The following is a 20,450-nucleotide window of genomic DNA, read 5'->3' on the forward strand; positions in this document are numbered from 1 at the left end:
GTATATAAATAACATGTCTGATTCACTGATTCATCATCGCCTAGCCGAAACCATTGAAGCTACAAGTATGAAATTTTGTAGGTTTTATTTCATGATGTAAAGATTCCCTAGGAAAGGGTTTTTTGAAATTCGATTCCTGGGGAGGGGTTCATGAGGGAATGGAAAAGCTATATAAAGAAATCGTACAGAGCCAAACACACAAAGCCGCTGAAATTATAAATATGAAATTTTGTCAGTATCATTTAAGACAATAAGGTGGTTTTTTTTTAAATTCGACCCCTAAGGGGTTCAAAGGTTATATGGGACAATCATGGCCGAGCCGAAACCGCTGAAGCTATTATACGTGGAATTTTGTCAGCATCATATTTTATAATGTATATAGCCATTTAGACGGGATTTCGGAAAATTCAACCTCCAAAGGGGTCATGAGGTGTCCATATGTTATATGGGAGAATCATCGCTGAGTCATTTTCAGATTACCAAATCCACGGATAACAGCTAGTCGTTAAATAAATACGTCACTATTCTGATGGTAACACCTCAGCTCAGTCAATATGTCGAGTATTACAAAAAGTTAGTTTTACATGAGCTTTTTTTAATCCATGATTTAGTGCATGCTAGTCTTTTTTCAGAATTCCGACAACGTAAGCATCCATCATGCTAATATTTAGCTTAATGTTGTCAGTTAAGAGAAATATTTCATCTTTTACAAAACCGTGATTAAGATCTACAGTTCTTGGATTGTATGAAAACATTTTTTATTCCGTGTTGGCAAGAAACTTGACGTATGATTTCGTTGGAAAAAATATATGAAGCGGTACAAGACTTCGTGCTTCGGAGAAATGTCTAATTTTTGAAGTTGTCAAACACCAGCGCTAAATACAAGGAATTCGTTGTCTTGATGAAAGAAATGGATGTAGTATTGCAAAATCACTATAAGGTTTATTTCTAATTAACATTTAAAAACTGCCTTGATTTTCTTATTTCCTATATTAGCCCTCAGTAAGCGGATAAAATTGTAGCTAACGGTATACCTTTTGCATTGGAATTGCATTCTTAGCGATTTATTTGTGGTATCCTTTGTGAGTGAAGAGATTTTCAGAAATTCCTTGCAGCGTTTTAATCTCAATTAACATAATCATCTAACTACCATACGAGTTCCTGGATCTTCGGTCACCTTTCATGTGCACGGGAGGAATCTGTCATCTTGTTGCGAGGGCCAAATGGTTTCAACGTTCTTTTCAGTTTTTGGCACTCGTAAGAAAAGGGGGGGGGGATGGTAAAAGCTCAGCTGCTGGAACTACAACATTCTTTTAGTAATGATGAAGCCAGCAGACTTCATTCTTCATAGACGTCATTCTCTCTTGCTCTCCTGTTTTCCCCCTTTGAACACTAGATCCAGATGCTTTTACAGAACATTTCACAGATGACGCAATACTTGTTGGCTGTTGGCCACCGACCACGAGAGAAAAATATTTCTTTTTTAATCGTTCTAGATCGAAATTTGAGGTTTTAACAATTGTGTCCGCGCGGAGTCCATTTCATTGTATCGTTCATCAGCAGCAACTGTCGTCCATAAATAAACTGTCGGGATGTAAACATTTAGGCCTTCTTTTGTTTACTAATAAAAGAATAATTCGAGCGCCAACCTAAAAATAAAATACGCTTTCATGCAGAATGTTAAAGAGGTTCTCCTGCTGGAGATGCTGTTATGTATTCCTCCGTTTTGTATTTGAATCGCTTAATGCTCACGTAAGATTCCACGTGAAAACATCGCAATTTACGACTCCAAGTATTACGGGTGGCTGTTTCAGTGGAAAAACCGCTTATGCTGGATGCACATAGATCTAGTTCTGATTAAAAGCTTCTCTCGTATTGTCCCCAAGTTCATTCGGCTGTAACTTGCGTGACAAGATAGCAATTTCAAATTACTGATACTTTTCTCACTCCCCTCGTCTTTTCTGAAAATTTCCCATAAAATGACAGTATAATTAATGAATCTGATAATTTTTTTATGCTTTCAAGTTTGCGAATTTTATTTTATCACCGAAACTCTTATTAGAATGAAATATAAATTGGTAAATATCTAACTGCAGATATGATTAGCCGCTATAGAGACCAATCGGTCGCGTATCCATCCTGAGTGCTGACAAGAATGAGCTATTTTGGCTATTCCAAATGCACATTTTGAGGCCCAGTTATCTCGAATGATAAAAATGGTATTATGACAAGTAAAACTAAAGATCGTTTGTTACGCTGCATCAAATAAACACACAATAGATGTAATAATATCTATAATGCTAACCAACCGGAAAACTATAAAAAAACGTATTCATCAAATTTCATATTGAGATAAATTTCTCGTGCATGGCTCATTCTTGTTGAATTGCTTTTAAGTAAAACTATGTTCTTTCATCATTGCTTATTTCATCATAATGTTCTGACATAGCTTAAGACATTTGTTGGAAACATTTAAACAAAACAAACTACGAATGTCTTATTACTTTACACTTTTCTAATCAAAATATCCTATTATATAGGAGGATATTTTTATCTAATAATCATGATTGTGCTACGCATAACTGAAATTCATCAGAACTGGTTTTATTCGCCCAAGTTCATGAAGGAAATTAGGGAGTTTTAATTGCTCTAATTTTGGTTTGGAACTTAAGTGAGCTATCTGATGAATTCGCGTATATGCGGCCCATTACAGCAGTGTTTCTCAACGCAGTGGATGCCAAAACGAGCAGTCGTCGACCTCATGCGTAATAAAACGTGTGCATGACTGAAGAGAATAGGCAAATGGGGTTGACTAAAAAAACAGCGAAGTCGCTGAATTCGGCAGACAACGAGTCTAGAATTGGCTAACGCAACGTCTTCGGTTTACTTCATATCCATCGAACAGTTTAAAAAGCTTGTGAGAAATTGGTAAATGCAGGTAGGGCCTGGGTACGAAAATAATTGGGGGAAGGGGGTTTCACGAGATGAATAAAATTTCCGCTAATTCCGTATTTTGCTCGGGCTACATCTAAACGATACTAAATTTCAACCTACGTATCTGCTAACATCGATTGTGGAAGAGTCAATAACTTCCTTGATTTTTATCTTCAATTTGATGTTGGTTACACATAAGGCATAAACTTTATCTTTGATACATCCCCACAAGAAGAAACCAGAGTAGAAGTGTTAAATCTGTGGAGACAGGTGGGACCATAACGTTCAATCCATCGGCCAGGAAATTCTTGATTGATCTGTTGCGGCATCGACAGTATTTGTCGAATTTTATGTGTTATTTCAAGCATTCTGAAGGCATAAATTTTTACAAAATGTACATCTGAATGCTGAAAAATACGTACACAAAAATATGCTCACACTAAATAAAAATTTATAAAAATTTGAATTTTTGAAAGAAATAATTCCATAATTAATGCAATTTCGGGATAAGACAATTTCGGAATATATGAAAATTTATGATCGAAAATTTCGGAATGCAGTGAAACTTCGATACAACGATAAATCCTTCTACAACGATATTCTTTGAAGTCTTGTTTGGAATGCATGTAGTCTAATGCAATGGTTCTCAAACTTTTGTCACCTTCCGTTCCCTTACACGATTTGATTTATCTGCAGCTCTCCAGAATAGTTTGATATTTTCCCGTAAAGAACGATTTCAAAGCTTAAATACGCACACAAATGAATATCTCCAGCTCGCCGCGTTGCACACTTTGAGAAACACTGGTGTAGTGTTAAACTCTTCGTGTAATATTAAACTCCTCGATACAACGGTATCCTTTCGTACGATAAATCTATCTATAACGATATTTTTTATAGATTTCGCTACAACGATACTTTTCTGTATTTCGCTCAAAATCACCAATATAAAAAAAATTCTTAATCAGTTTGTTATTTCGAGGGTGTTTAATGGCATCGGTATTTTGTACTACCTTCCCTCCGAAAGTGTGAATGAAGCTACTTTTTGTGTAGTACACAAACGTGCTTTGCTGTAAATGACTTAACAGTGTGGAACAACTATCTGAATGAACGACAGAACTCTGCTACTGGATTTATCCCGTTGCCGAAATCTCTTTCAGCCCAGCTTCGTGGCAAAGTCTTGGAACAAGTAACTGAATTTTATTAATGAACTAATAATTTTTTTTGTTGTGAATAAATATACTTATAAATGCACTTTAGTACTAACAACGCAATTCAGAAGAGACGTAAAGAATAGCATAAATTTGGGCTGCTACTGATAACTCTACCCCTTTATATAACGATAACCTCTACAACTATATTTTTTCTTGGTCCGCAGAGTATCGTTATACCGAGGTTTCACAGTATATGAAAATTTATAATGGGAAATTTCGTAATCGATATTAAATCGATCGGAAATGGTTTATAAGTCTTTAATAATCCAGTCTCCAACCCCGTTGACTCTGGTCCGTGACCCTTTGACTCAGCCGTTAAAAGACGCCACTGGTACTAGCCTCCGGTTAATCCTTTAGTTGACAAACATTGAGATATCTAGAAGAGAAAAGTTTGAGGGGTTATATTAAGCAAATGAGGTACCCTGAATGCTATTACATGACAAAAAAATATCAATATTTAAAAAAATATGGGATGTTGCACTCTTCAAGGAGCACACTGCGTTTATACAGGGTGCGTAGCAAACGGGGTGTATGGTATTTTACTGGCGAAACGTTGACCCTAGAGGGCACACTTACAATAAGTCAAAATTAGTTAAATAACGTGTAGAACCAGCACCTGGAGATAGATCCTCTCTAGCACCTCTATCTCTAGGAGGTGCTGGTAGAACTCAGATATGTCATTCACGTTGCAAGGAGTTGTATAGTTATTAAAATAACTTTTTTTTTCAGTTTCCGTGTGCCCAATCAGAATGTTGTTGCCCTGTCTCTCTTGGTGTAAACTAAAAAAGTTCCACGTTTCTAACTGCACTATTTACTGAGATATTCGAATTCAGAAAACGGAGAAAAGTTAAGAAAAACAGAATTAAATGCGGGTGTCTTGAAATGCATTAAAAACGATTTTCCCTCATTTAAAATGCTGTTTTTCTCATCTCTCCTCCGTTTTTAGAATTCGAATATCTTAGTGAATATTGCACTTTTTTTTTTAAATAACTATACGCCCCTTGAAACACGAATGACAAATCTGAGTATTACACGTTATTTGAATACATTTTCTAATTTAAGTATGCCTTTAGGATCAATGGCTCACCAGTAAAATGTCATACGCCCATGGGCGGAGATACGGGTGGGGGGGGGGGCAATGCCCCCCCACCCGTGCCCCCACCAGCCTCAAAGGTGGAGTCGGCTGATCTAATGTGTATATATGAATTGACATCGTGCCCCCCCCCCCCAGACTTCCAAGTCTATCTCCACCTATGCATACGCCCCGTTATCTTTGCACCCTTCATGACTTACATAGATTTGAATAGTTTAAAAATGTCATTGTTTGGCTGCCTACTTTTCTATCATTGCTGAAAAATGTATAACAATATATCTAAACACATGTCCAGAATGCAAGTCTCAAAAATCGTTCTTGTTTGGCTTGTCAGGAAATAGGAGACGTGCGTCTTTAAGCTATTTTGCTGGTAATTATGGACTTCATGAATGGCTCAAGTAAAAATAAAATGTTTAGGGGTTGCTTAGCAGAGATAGCATAGCCGAAACGAGCTCAAAATATAAAATGCACTTACTTGAAAAATATAGAACCAAGCTGCTTTTTTGAGGACAACATTGCTAAATAAAGGGTTTGTACCCCAGTGGAATCTGCATTATGCTCTAGACCAGTGGTGCGCAAATTTTTTGAAGCGCTACCCCGCTTTGACCAAACATTTACCGGCGACCCCTACATGGGCTGAATATGCCCCGTTTTAAATACACTCTCTCCGGAGAACCCCCGTATGGCGAATCATATTTTCCGGCTGGGGTAAGTTACTCATGTGTCCCGTTTTTCTGGGACATTCCGATTTTTGCTAGTAAATGTTGCTGTCTCGAAAGCCCTTTTCAGAACGCTTGTCGCGATTTTAATTAGGCGATATTGACTTCCAAAGATAATCAATTTTTTTAAATATATTGTTTTTAATGTACTTTGTGTTTATGCAAGATGGAAGTATAGCGAGGTGTATTGTCCTTGATTTTCTTATACAGGGTAATTAAGAAAGAATCATCCAATTTCAAAATGATTCTACACTTGAAATCGACCTTTAAAAAAATTGTTCATAAAACGTACACATTTCCACCCGTAGATTCACGTAACTCATCATTCTATTCTGGGTTTTTAATTTTCAAGAAATATACAACTTTGAAATCGGATGATTCTCTCATCCTGTAAAAGTACTAACTCGATATCGTCCACCTCACGCCAGAAGCACGAATGTACAACTTTTCTTTTTTTAATCAGCTGTTTGGATACCTTGTTTTGCTATCTAAGTTGTGCCTGAAACGCGAATGTATATCCCTATTGAAACACGTTGCAAAACATTTTAGGAAAATAACTTCCATAGAGTAAATATTTAAATGTCATTTCCCACGTTTTTTTTTTGCAAGGACATTGCACATTCTTGATTCTGGCATGACGGAGCCAATATATTGATTATTGTACAAGTAGAATTTGATGAAATTACATTGTATGATACAATTAGCTCAGCTGAATAAAGGCATTCTTTCTCGTTTTTGACATATTTTTAAATAAAAATGACTTTCTTATTTGGAAGTTTTTATCTTGGAGAATCTCTCGTGACCCCCCTTCCCCCAGTTCATTGGGGGTTTGCGCACCACTGCTGTAGACTTCCAGTCTATGCACTCGTAGAACATATGACAGTTTAGCAAATGATGCACTGAAAAGATAATTTTATACAAATGCAAAGGCCACAACAAATTGCCCAACGTACACATAATATTCAATTATGTTTAATTCATTATATATAATTAGTAATTTGCACACATAATCGTTCCATAAAATAACAATTTAAATGAAGGCGTAGTGAATTTAAGGCGTATGAAAATATGCCCTCATTTTTTTTCCCATTGACTTCTGTTTTCGGTCTGGAATAGACAAAAAAATGGTTACGTTACGTGTTATATGAAATGCATTAGAAATTTTCAAAATGCTGAAAGTTTTCTTTCAAATTATGCAGTATAAATAAACAACGGGTGAAAAATAGATAAAAATACGGTGAATTAAGAGTAACCCGCTTTTTACGGTTATCAAGATAACCTTTTTTATACGACTGTTATTCATTATCCTGAATCAGATTCCTAAAACTAGATCACTTTGTCTGGAAGCGATATTCTGCAATGTCTGTGAGGGGAAATCAAAGTATTGTAAAAGCTTTCTTTCTCCCACTGCTCTATTTCTGGATAACTTCCATATGACGTGGCTGCACTTCAAAATCTTTCTCAGACGTTCTCTGTTGTGTAGCTCAGTTTGCTTCCTGACTTGCAAACGAGTGATGCGCTTGAAATTGTGGCGGAGGCCTTGCCTTTTTTTTTCGCTCTGAAACTTCAAAGACAAACGTAAGAAAGAAATAGTGTGAAGGTTAAAATTGTCGATTAACGTTTCCTGGACTCTTTCTCTTTTCAAGACCGCAAGATGTTTTATCACAAGACATCTCCGAGTGTTTTGATGGACATGGATTTTGGGAATTCTCGTGCATCGCGTGTCAGAGGCTCTAATTATTTGACGGACTCTAGTTTTTCCACCTTTAAACGAACCATGACGCCGTCTTTAAGTCATGTGAAAGGTGGCGACTATGGATTATCCGATATTTCACAGTGGAAAGTTAATCATTTAGATGACTTCGCCGGGCGTATGAACCCTTTACGTGTACGACCGTCGCCGTTATCTATCTTCGATGAAGACATCGGTGTTCGGCGAAGGTTTGGAAGTCCGGTGAGGTTCGACCAACAAAAGACATTATCTTTACCAGGCTCTCCATCGTTCAACCGCAAGCAGTTTGATAGCAGTTTATATAGTCGCCAAAATATCGTTGACTATACGAGTGACTTCAAACATCAAGTGCATTTTAAATCTCTCATAAGTAAGTCGATTCCGAAGAGAACAGATTATTCAGACTATATTAGGCCATATTTACAGAACCGGCCAATGCTGAAAGTCGGTTATGTACCGCGTTCAAGAGCCGAAAGAGAGGAGGCGTCTGTTCCTATCGTGAGACAAAGAAAACTTATCAGGTTCCGAGAGAATGAAACGCGAAGAAATTCGAGGATTACTTGGGACTTGCCTTCCGACATTGGTTCTGTTATAACTAGTGACGCTCAGAAATCTTTTTCTACACACAATGAAGAAAACCAGAATTCTTTTGGAAAAAGTGATTTTTCCGATGATTCGTCGAGGATTAATATGCGAAACGATAGAAAAGCGGAAATTCTTGATATTCAATGTGATAATTGTGGTTTCACTATCTGTATGTGTGATTTTAACAATCGTAAAAAGACACGTGCCGACATATCGGATCAACATGTTGAAATGCGTTCGAACGGAGAAACAAATAGGGTTTCGGAGGATTTCGGGCAAGAATCTCGATATTTGGGATCCACAAAACCCCCTGAGGGTTTGGATAATGTAGATAATGCCGTATCAACTTCCTCAAAATTGTGTGAAAGTCAATTCGAAGATGATCGTTTGACTGACAAAGATGCTAAAGAGAATGTCAATCTTCCTCGTGAAACAGTGAATGACGAAAATGATCGAGATGCCGGCCGTCGTGGTAGTCATGAAGTGAGACGACGTAGACGACAAAGATCGGATTTGGAGTTCAATGACGAGATGAATGTTCGAAATAACTGCAATAGACCTCGATACAGAAGTAGAAGTCGTGGGACACCATTAGAATATAGGCGGGAAAGCCAACTTGATGAGCTTAACGCGGAAATAAAACAGTGTTTTTACAAAACTAGGAAACCAAGTGCTGAATTGCCTTTTACGGATGCCAAATCGCATTTAGAAGAAATCAATCATAAAGAATATCACCGCAGTGCAAACAAAGGTGTTAATCATAGAAAGGCTTCAATAGATAAGTCCAAACCGAATATAGAATCTGTTACTGTAGACGGTAAGCTAAAGGAACGAAATGACGTTCGTCGGAAAACTTCGATTGATAAACTTAATTCTGTACACTTCAAAGATGTTCCATCAAAGCCTAAAACTAAGAAAAAGCAAAGTGAGCAGAACGAACTTACGATTTCATGTGGTACGTCTGTAATTGACAAATCTCCGTCGATCCACAAAGAACCTCCTACTAATTCCACTGTACAAATTCAATGTTCAACTGAATCGGAAAAAAAGCAAAAAGTTCTAACGAATTGGAAAGAACAGACTTTTAAGCGCAAAGAATCTACAGACTTATCCGATACAGAACATTTCAAAATTAATCTAAGCAAAAAAGAGATTTGTCAAAATCATAGAATAGAAAATAAAAAGTCTGAAGTTCATAGCAAAGAAAAGCGGAATAGTGAAGACGAAATAGTCGTCGTATGCAAGATTCCAAAGTGGTTAAAATCTAAGCAAGTTGATAAGAATTTACAAGAAAATTTAGAAAAACCAAAGGCTCCAAAATCTGTCCCATATGTAAACGAAACTAAGAAAATAGAGACAGAAGTGAGGAGAAACCAGGCTAAGATAGCACAGGAAGATAAGACCAAGTTGGTTGAAGAGAAACAAACACCTGACAAGCTTGTAATTCACGAGAACACTCCTCGACTTGAGGCAATAGATGTTTCGGTGCTTGATCAGAATTCAGAATCCATTCCAAAAGTAGCAAAAGGAGAGGTTCGAAAAAGTTCAACCGCCCTCGATAAAACTATTACTTCACCAATACAGGAAATCCAAACGTCTGACGTCAGTCGTGAACGTAGTCCTTTGGTGGAGAAAAAGGCTCATGCAAAAGTGACCTTTCTCGATAAAAAAGAGATCCTGAAATCAAAGAATACCGATGCTCGTGTACCAGGAAAACAGCCAGAAAAGTCAACTAAACTCAAAACTGTTATTAAACAGGGTCAAAAAATGCCAGAAGTTAAACCTGAGGATTCAAAAGTGTTAGTAGGTGAAAATAAAGGGAACGAAGCATATGAATGTGTTCCAGTACTGGAGAAAAACTTTGACATCACCAAGAAATCGATTACCACTAAGCAATTGGGTGAAAAGAACAAATACGAATCTAGCAATAAATCGCAACCCAAGAAAACGACGACTAAAATCTCCAAGTCTGAAAAGTGCATTTCCATGCCGGCTGATACTAAAGTCAAAACGGTGGGAAAAGAAAATGCCAACAATTCCATGATTAATAGTAAAACCCTTGATTCCTTGAAACATGTAGAAACAAAAATTCAGGAGAAACCTGAAGACGCTGCACTAAAGAACGAATCAAATCATATAAGTAACGCTTATTCTTCCGTAGAATGTCAAAATGAAGTTTTCACGCATATTTCGGAGGTTACGGTAAAACAGAAGAATGAGCCAACTAAATTCAAGCCACCAGCTGATGTTCCAAAACATTTCGAATCGCAAGCGAAATCATTTGATATACAAAAATTGAATGAAGAAAAGAAAAGCAATGAAAGAAAGGTGCTGAAAACTGAACACGCTGTGAAGAAGCAAACAAATATAGTGTCTTCCGATACTGCAAAAGAGAAATCTCCTAATGTCTCGGTGGATTTGTCCACAAAAATAGAACTCGAAAAAACTCAGAAAATGCAGAGAGACGAAAAAAATATCTTAAAATGTAAAGGAATAACCGAAAAATCTAAAGCTACCAGGGATTTTCCTAAGAGTGTAAATGCATCTAAAAGTGGTAACACGGAGGAATCGGAAAGCATAGAAAAACTAAAAGGGACTTCCGTTGCTCCAAAAAAAAAACAAAATGATATAACAGTGACCGGAAATCATATCGAAAACGATACTAATTTGATTAAAATATCGGAGTCGGAAAAAAATGAACACTCTTTCAAGATTTTAGGAAAGACTAGCTCATCGACTATCGAAGAAAAAACGACTACGATTGACAAAAAAGTCGATGAAAATTTGGAGAGTGAAGAAACAGCAGCTTCGAACGACAGTACCCAAAAAAACTTTTCCGATTCGCAATGTGATTCTAAAGCTCAGAATGAATCTAAACTCGTTGTCGAAAAACCGAAATCAACTCTTCAAATATCTAGCGAAGTGATCGCCCAAAAAGCCGATAAAATACCAATCTCTCCCGAAGAAACTCCTGAAATTCAAAATCGCATTGGGCATTTAGAAGAAATATCTGACAAAAATCAGAAATTGATTTCAGACAAACCTGTCGTTAAAGCTAAAAATGCTGAGAAAAATACTTTTCAAAGTTCCGCTGAAAAATCCACAGTTGCCGATGTCAAAAAAGTGCAAGCAATTGAGAAAAATTCCGCCAAAGAAGAAAAGACTGGGAAAGAAATTGAATGTGTAGAACCTAAACTAAAATCGAATGAACCCGCAGTCAAGCCTGTTCACATACCAGAACCTGTAATTAGACCACCTCGAAAAATGATTGGACTATTTATCCAGCCAAAGCAACAAAACCTGAAAACCGTCGTGGAGAATCCGGATATTAACGGGAATATAATTAACGGAAACATTAATGATGGTAGGTCCTGTTTTTTGTTTATTAGTATTATTTGGGTGAAAAAGCACTGGAGCTACAGCACGAATGGCAATGGAAACTGGGAAATAATCTGAGCTTTCATCAAAATATTTTTTTTCTTGATCTCATTTTAAAATGGTGTTTTGAGAGTTACCATAGTCAGTGCCGGATTTCTCTGTAGACTAAATAGGCGGCAGCTTGGGGCCCCAAGGTCTGCAGAGGGTCTCAAACTGTTTTTTGAAGAAATCGTTCAAAGATAAAATTTTAATACATTGAAGTAGGAAGTTTAGAATTTTTTATCTCGCATTACAAGTGTTTAACAAATTCCTTGCCAAGTGAACCACATGCAACTCACGGAACGTGACACCGAGATGCCTTACTATGCTCGTGAACCGCATGTAGCTCACGGTACATAATTATACAAATTCTATTGAAAATATATTCACTGAATTTACTAGGGTCGCACAGTTTTGAGCTTGGACTTGCTAAAAAAAAGTCTCGGGACTCTCGTGTGAGCCACATGCGTTTCACGGAAATAATGTCTATTTATCAATATCTGAATTTTTTTGGAGGGCTAATTTATGATTTGGCACGGAAACTAGGATCACCGATCTGGGTACTCCTATTCTCATTGACGAGCGGCTTTGGTTTTCTGAACATTGTTCAGCGGTGGTCAAAAAAGCGAATATAATACTCGCGGTTTCATTCTTAAAAAGGTCTCTTCGCGTTCTTCTAAAGTCATTCGTCCGCTTTTCCGAGGCTTAGTTCGTCATGGACTGGAGTATGTCGTAAGCTTTTGGAGACCAATACAGAGGGACAGACTTGGTTGATAGGGTGCAGAGGAAAGCTGCTCGTGCACTTGGTGGCAACACGGGCTTAAGTTATATAAATACAAATACAAGGCCACAACAAGCAAAATGCCCAACGAGGTGGCTGAGAAAAATATGCCCATAACAGGTATGGGCGTCATATATTACTAAAAATGAACACTTGATTTTTTGAATGTTTACATTGGAAGTACGAAGTTGTCGAGGGGGATATGATCGAAGTGTTCAAAATTTTAAACGGGATGGATAGGATACGCCGTCAATCGACTGCTTCGATAAGGGGACACCAGTATCGATTGGTAAGGGATAATTCTAGGTTGTGGCGTTGTAGGGAGTTTTTCTCTAATAAAATTGTGGATAAATGGAATAGCTTACCCCTGCTGGTCGTGAATTCTAACACACTAGACACGTTTAAAAAGAAATACGATAAACATATTGGAGTAAATCGAGCTGTCCATACTTAGAATAAGACGACCACAATCTTTTTTATGGACTTTGTATTATATTTTATCATGTATGTATAGTTTTTAATGTTTTTATTTGGGGGTTGCTATATTTTAGAAATACAGGGTGGGCAAAAAGTCCGTAGAAACTTTAAAAATGAATAAAAACCGGAAAATTAACAAAAAAACGGTTTGCAGGGTTAGCATCGCTAGGTCACGGGAATTTTTTAAGAGGGAAAAACCTCAAAAAACAGTCGATAGGTGGTGCTGGTACGAGTGACTTCAGTGGAAATATGCAAATGAGACTGTTATAAGAACTTGCGCTCCTAATCCACAACCAGTTCACCATTGTAAACCGTGTATGTAGACCTGCTGCACTATGCCGTTGCTGGATTTGTGACTCGCCTGCAATGTGTTATCCCCTGTGGTGGTGGTCATGTGGAACACATACTGCTTTAATAAACGATTTGGAGGCATTCTGTTCGTTATTTGAGTATCTTTTCTTTGACTTGTGTACATCAGCGCTACCTATCGGCTGTTTTTGAGTTATTTTTTTCCTGTCTTAAAAAACTTCCCGTGACCTAGCGATGCTAACCCTGCAAACCTTTTTTTGTTTTCCGGTTTTTATTCATTTTTAATTTTCTACGGACTTTTTGCCCACCCTCTATGACATCCATATTTGTTATGGGCATATTTTTCTCAGCCACCTCGTTGGGCATTTTACCTGTTGTGGCCATGTATTTGTAAAGTGTTTTTTAAATAAAAAGTCATTTGGACTTGCTGGAATGTTCTCTCTCACCCACGTCAGGGAACGTGTTAAAATGCTTCAGTGCAACCCAGAAAACGGACAATTAGTCGTTGACAAAGAACAGCTAGAGTAGTTAGACATACAACGGACCCCCCATTACCTTCAGTAGCGTAGGGCCCCATCAAACCTAAATCCGGCCCTGACCATAACGCATGAATTTCGCAGCTGCTTCTTACTGTATCTCCAGTTCCATGTAGAATTGTGACTTTATCTTTAACTCTCGAGTGCACATTTATTTTTCATTTATGGACAGTTGTTAGGAAACTATTTAATTACACTAATTTTATGTTCATAATGTGGCTAAAATTACGTGATCATTAATCGGTCATAATATAAATAAAAGCTGTTTAAATATTTCATATAATATATATATTCGAAGATTTGCCTGTGGGACCAAACCCGATCACTCGCGGAACATTTTCTCACACGGGTGTTAAAAATCTTACTCGCATGGCATGAAGGGTGGATCACGTGAATTTGAGTGTGTTTAAAAAAATCATAAAATATAGACAGAAACATACTATACCATATTTATTGAGGTTTTATAGTAGTATGCAATGTATTTTTAGCTATCCACGATATTTTTTTACAATTTCACCTTTACGAATAACCAGCAACCATCATGTTCGGCTTTTCTCATGTCTGTTTTGAATGAAAATTAGACTTTATGGGTATTTTTTACACCAGAAAAGATTTCACGTTTCACAGACATGCTAAAACCTATAAAAAAAAGGTGGGGTGTAAATTTCCAACATTTGGGAAATCGACCAAAAATTACCCGAAACAGAATTAAGTCAGATGTTTTTATCAGATGAAGGGTGGAAAAGCACTGTTTTTTTTTTTTTTAATTTGTCAACAGTAGTATTAAAATAAAAAAAAACAAACTCAAGGGCATGCAACAAATTAGCCTCCTGAAAACCGTCGGTGTTTCTCAACCTGGGGCCATATGGCCAGCTTGCGGTTCTGGGATATTCTAAGGGGGGCCACAGAGCTGTGAAGAAATAAAGCTTTCAAGTGAAACATGGTAGGGAAAAAAATGGGACTACTTTCAGAATCCAGCAGAGCTATCCATAGAACCAGGGCCATCTTAACCCTTAAATGCATGATATTTATTTTCGAGCTGATAATTTTTTTCATAGTTACCGACACGCATAGAAAGCCGGAAAAATCTATTTCGAATTGCAATGTTTATATAGGGCCTTAAAGGCTTATAAATCAAAAATCGCATATAAAATTGATGTATTGAAGTAATATTACTTTCAAATATATAAATATCTTCTTTGTGATTCAAACTATAGTAAGAAAAAAAAATTCAGGTTGTAAACTTCAAGGTGATAAAAAATAAAAAACCACAGAACAAAACATTTCAACGAATTAGCGAAATCACAGCCACACATGTTCTGCAACAGAGTTGTCGGTTATTGGGACCAGCAAATTAAAAATATGAAATGTAAAGAATATGACCTCACACCTTATGTGTAAGGTTAATTTTGAATTTTATCTTCAAACTGGCTGCAGTAATGAACGTTTCCTTGCACTGGCAATGACGAGATTTTTTACCCAGCTTGATGCCTTTTATTTCGGGCAATTCCGAGATATCTCGCTGCTTCAAAACCCTTTCATTTCGGCAATACGGAGCCCAGATAACGAAGTAAGTTATCTTGTCCTGATAATCTCCGCCATCCTTCTTCAGACTGGTTGCAGTAATGAACGTTTAAAGGACCCTTTTCTCATATGTAAACATATACATTTAAGGATTAACACTTGGGCCCACGTGGATATGTACCGGGGCCGCATACCTATCGCGAGGACCTGCACGATGAGATCTGGTACTATGATTTTCAAATGCACGTATTTAAGCTGTTACCTCCCAAAGAATAATTCTTTCCTCCATGGTTACCTCCATCTAAGTATGGGGCTCCAGAAAATCTTTGTCCGGGGACCCATGATATTGAGACGGCCTTGCATACCCCCCCCCCCCCATAAGAAGGAAGCTCATTGAACTGGTTGCTCAGAGTAGGCGTGGACCCACGGTGATGTGTCGGGAAGGTCGATGTATTGTGTAGGTTCGTTGGATCGTCCAGTATTTTAGACTTATTTTCCACATATAATTCGGCTTTCTTGGGAGGGGTGACCTTTTGGATCCGTGCCTAACCCAGGGTTCCAGAGATCTTATTTATAAAATTTTTATTATGAATTTAGTTTTGATTAAACTATATTCTATTAGTGGAAAGTGTCTCGCTTTTGGGTGAGGAGGGCCCCAAGGGATGTTACGGAGGTTAAAAAGTTCGTGGTACTTTAAAGTACCGTCAGTACTAATAATAATAATAATATTTATTATTATTAATAGTATATGATAAATCCGATGATTATTCATAACCAATAATCGTCTCAGTAAGTTTGAGAAATTTTATGATTTTTACCGGTAATTATGCATAATTCCCGAATGAAGTAAGCATGATAAATGCGGAAATATCAGTCAAACCACTTATCAGTATCTCCCGTACGTATGATGGATGCACTACACATATTTTGCCGTACAAATTGAATCAAATGAAAAATGTGTTTATAAGGATAAAAACAAATTATTATCAGTCTTGTAATGTTAGATTTCTTCACATTTAAACATTTTTAAACATCACCGATTGAATCCATCATCCTAGACTAAAGTTTGAGCAAAATATGTGGTAAAGTAATTCATTGACAGTTTATCATGTTTACAAGTACGAGTTGATTATACATAATCATCGGTAAATGTGATAAATTCGCAAAATTTATTAAACTTACCAAAATGGTCAGGGATTACACATAATCACCGGATTCATCACATTTACTACAATACAGGGTGATTACATAATTCCCTTGCCGCATTTTACTGGTGAACCGTTGATCTGGTTGGTGGTATATTTCAAATTAGAAGTATCCAAATAACATGTAAAACTCGGCTACGTCAGTCATATTTCAAGGGGTTGCATAGTTATTTTTAATAGAAAACTTTTTATACGGACACTGTCCTCAAAAATCCAATAAAAAAGCTTTTGCCCTGTCTCTCCTGAGCACAACAAAAAATATCCATGTTTCCAAGGGCAAAGTTCGCCGAGATATTTGAATTCAAAAAGGTGAAAAAGTTTGGGGGGGGGGAACAGCAAGAACCAACGGACAACGCTTCTTTACCCCGTTTATACTGTTACTCCTAACTTTTCTTCGATTTTTGAATTCAACTATCTCAGAGAATATTGTACTTACAAGGAAAATGTCCCAAGGTGACGTTTTCGAAAAGTTTTGAAAAAATTACCAACGATTCTACCCATTTAAATGTGCACAGAAATATAAAACAAACAGCGGAGTTATGCGCTACACCCAGAAAAAAACCAAATAATATTTTGAACTCCAATAGACGCCAACAGTGAATATAAAAATCCCCCCCTCTCTAGAGCGACGTTATTCAAACAACACAAGATCGGGTACAGCCAGCAACTCCTAGAGATAGAACGCCTCCGCACGGGTTGTCAAGTTCATGTGTAACGTCATTAGGACTACCTAGCAAGTTTGCCTCATTTTGAAATACAGCATCCTATTTAGTTTCTTATTTTGGCGTTGAATCTTCATGATTGGCTCACAAATACTGCACACTGATTGGATGTGGGGCATAGAAGTCGCCAATTCTGAGTCCATTTCTTTTCCTCAACGATGATACTCAAAAAGAATAATCGTCTCACAATTTGTAAACGTTTTATTTCGTAGGATTCATTTTAATCCACTGCGTTTTGCAGTCAATGCACTTTTTCTCAACGATGATACTGGCACGAGCTGGGAATTTTTTTTCCTGAATGTTCTGAGGGAAAATGGACTACTTGCTGACGTCCCGAGCAGCGTGCGGAGGCCTTCTATCTCTAGGCGCTGGTAGAGCACAGAAAAAGAAAGGAAGAAAAGAAAGAGTTATAGGAAGTGTGCAATAACAGTGAGATGAAATGTTTTTATAGATATCTCGCCAAGCAATGCAAGAGGGGCGACTAACCAAGTGCTGTCATTTTAATTTTTTGCAGCTTTAATGATTGCATTCCACCGCTAATGTTTTTGTTTTTGTGTTTCTAAGTGAGATGCTTATGCTTAAATTGTTTCATAATTTTTTGAGGACGACGCCTTGGGACCCTTTCCTGGTTAGAAACAATGTTTTTGTTGGCCTCAGGAGAGACAGGACAACACCTTTTTAATTGGGTTTTGAGGACGATGTCCGTGTAAAATGTTATTTTTTTAAATTTTAATAACTATAGAACTTCTTGCAACATGAATGACATATCTGAGTTCTACGTGTTTGGATAATTTTTCTAATTGGAAGTATGCCTCTCTCTAGGATCAATTGTTCACCACTAAATGGCGGCGAGGGAGAATCATGGAATAACCCTGTATAAAGCCGTCTCCAGACAACACTCAAGAGCATGGCGGCCTAACGTCGATGGCTACTTTCAACATTTAATTTGTAAATTCCCATAAGGAAAAACTAGGATGTTTCCACGTAAAATTTAATTTCTATACTTGTATTTCTAAAGTTTTGACCCGAGAATGAAGCTTTTTTTCGCGTTATTTGTTTCTGGTTCTATTTTAAGGATATTCACATGTGTTGATATTTATGGCCCAAATCCTATCGCTTGAAGCCATCAGTGTTTAGAAGTTTTACCTACTATTGCTGGCACCTGCGAAGTTTTTGTTCTTGGTTTCATTTTGTAGAGGAGGATTACAAAGTTTTCTCTATTTCACCCTTTTATTTCTTTTAATCCTCTAATTCTCGGGCACATCTTTCCGGATCTGTTCCAGAGTATTTTTTTTCGAGCCAAAAAAGAACTCCGGAGACTTTGTTTTTAGATATTGGCAAGCTTTTTTTGTGTCGATGTTTTTTGCATCTATCACCCTTCATGATGGCTTCACGTAGGTTTTTTTTTGTTGGTGGATGTTTTTACTAGCTAATCTTTTTTGAGGATCATACTCAAACAACAGGTGTTGCTCGAACACACACTCGTGATTAGGAACAGTATTTTTGTGATGTCGTGTGATCGGTGACAATTTTGAGCTTAGAATAGTTTCTTTCCCCCCCCCCCCCTTCAAATTGAGAAACATGGAGTTTATGAAAAACATTTTATTCATTAAAATCAAGTTTTCAGTTTGAAATCTTCGCTTCAACAAAAACTTAAAAATTTAAATTTCAGTTATAAATGTGATATTTTATTCGTATAAATTAAATTTGTTTTTTTGAGAATTTTGTTTTTGTAAAATAAACGGAAATTAAAATTGGTAAAAATTTTTTTAACCCAATGAATTTGTGCTAAACTGCTCAGTCATCTAAATGATTGCACGTAACAATCGGAATTAAGACATAATTAAAATTTATATGCCCATATTCCTACACCAGTGTTTCTCAAAGTGGGCGTCGCCAACCTTTGTCGGAGTGTTTCAGCGAACTGGAAATATTTGTGCCTATACAGGCAGAAGCGCATTTCTGGTTTTGCCGCCCATCTCCCATTCTAGTCAAACTTACTTGACTACTATTTTCTCGAATTCGCCACCCTGCTTGGCCTCCCTCCAATCCTACAAGTACACCTGCGTTTTTAAGGGCGGTATTTACCGACATGGTTTAAACTATTGTCACAATTTTTTTGATAAGATATCGACACGGATTGGTTAAATTCAGGTTTTTAACCAATCTACATATGTTGATCTCTTATTCGAAAATTGTGACTACAGTTTAAACCATGTCGGTGAATACTGCCCAAAGACACTCTTTTGGTCACTTCCATGCTCACACGCTATTAAAGTCCCTCTTTAACCATTCACAGGCTTGTAAACTGTTTTGGTCACTCACATGCTTACACGCACTCTAGGTGTCACTGTTTTGTTCATTCACAAGCTTGCACACGCTCTGGGTTACTCTTTTGGTCGTTCACATGCTTGCACCTACTCTAGGTCATTGTTTTGGTTATTAACAATCTTGCATATGCTCTAGATCACTCTTCTGGTTATTGACATGCTTTCACACGGTCTAGGTCACTCTTTTGCTCACTCACGTGCTTGCAAACTCCAAGTCACTCACTGACCTTGCCCCTAGCTGTCTGTGCAGAGGCGGATTTATTGAGTGTTATACAAATTTTCCGCCCTGCTTGTACGCCATGGGGTTAATGGCAATCTACAGCACTGAAAGATTGGCCAAGTTCAAATTCGAATTGTCTCGCCCAAAGTTTTAATCGCTAATTCCGCAAACACCCTTCCTAGCTACAATTGGTCAAATTTATTAAAAACTTGTCTATTGCACCAGTTTTCGGAAGACCGTACAATAAAAAATATCGGTGATCTAGTTCAGGAGAAATTTAGTCCTTTGTTTGCAATACATCACTACAATCTGCGTTCGTCAAAGTAACTTTTGTAGGTTTTGACGACAATTCGCGCGATTTTTAACTTCACTAATCTCTCAAATACGGATATCCTGTAGATAGAGGTAGTGTCACCTTTATAGGATTTTTTCTGCAAAATTAAATTGTCACCAAAATCTACATCTGCCAATTCTGAATCTACTTCGACAAACGCTGATTTCAGTGATGCATTGTGAACAAAAGGCTAATTTTCTCCTGAACCAGCACACCGATATGATTTATTGTAGGTTCTTTCGAAAGCTGGTGCAATAGACAAGTTTTTGGTAGATTTGGACGATTGTAGCTATATAAAGGGTATTTGCGGAATTGGCGATT

At 37.3% G+C, this 20,450-nt stretch overlaps 1 protein-coding gene and 1 long non-coding RNA gene across 11 annotated transcripts in view; one reads left to right on the top strand and one right to left on the bottom strand.

The window, feature by feature from the left end:
- The window catches only part of LOC149065635 (putative protein kinase C delta type homolog), an 83,225-nt gene that overhangs the window by 36,417 nt on the left and 26,358 nt on the right, over positions 1-20,450 (top strand). For 3 of the 10 annotated variants that reach the window (XM_089253954.1, XM_089253955.1, XM_089253956.1), the window contains exon 1: positions 7,460-11,638. The exons of the other annotated variants lie outside the window; for them this stretch is intronic. In XM_089253954.1, the coding sequence (XP_089110080.1) occupies positions 7,612-11,638 (4,027 nt within the window). In that variant the 5' untranslated portion in view covers positions 7,460-7,611. Of the gene's footprint in view, positions 1-7,459; positions 11,639-20,450 lie in introns of those variants that run through there. 10 annotated transcript variants of the gene reach the window in all.
- LOC149065636 (uncharacterized) overlaps positions 4,243-20,450 on the bottom strand; it is a 94,562-nt gene continuing 78,354 nt past the window's right edge. The window contains exon 4 of the long non-coding RNA XR_016195637.1: positions 4,243-4,521. This is a non-coding gene — a long non-coding RNA (uncharacterized LOC149065636). The remainder of the gene's footprint in view (positions 4,522-20,450) is intronic.

Source organism: Pholcus phalangioides, unplaced genomic scaffold, assembly GCF_987345545.1.
Source record: "Pholcus phalangioides strain wild (caught in Gottingen) unplaced genomic scaffold, Ppha-v1.0 ptg000039l_1, whole genome shotgun sequence".
NCBI classification, from domain to species: domain Eukaryota; kingdom Metazoa; phylum Arthropoda; class Arachnida; order Araneae; family Pholcidae; genus Pholcus; species Pholcus phalangioides.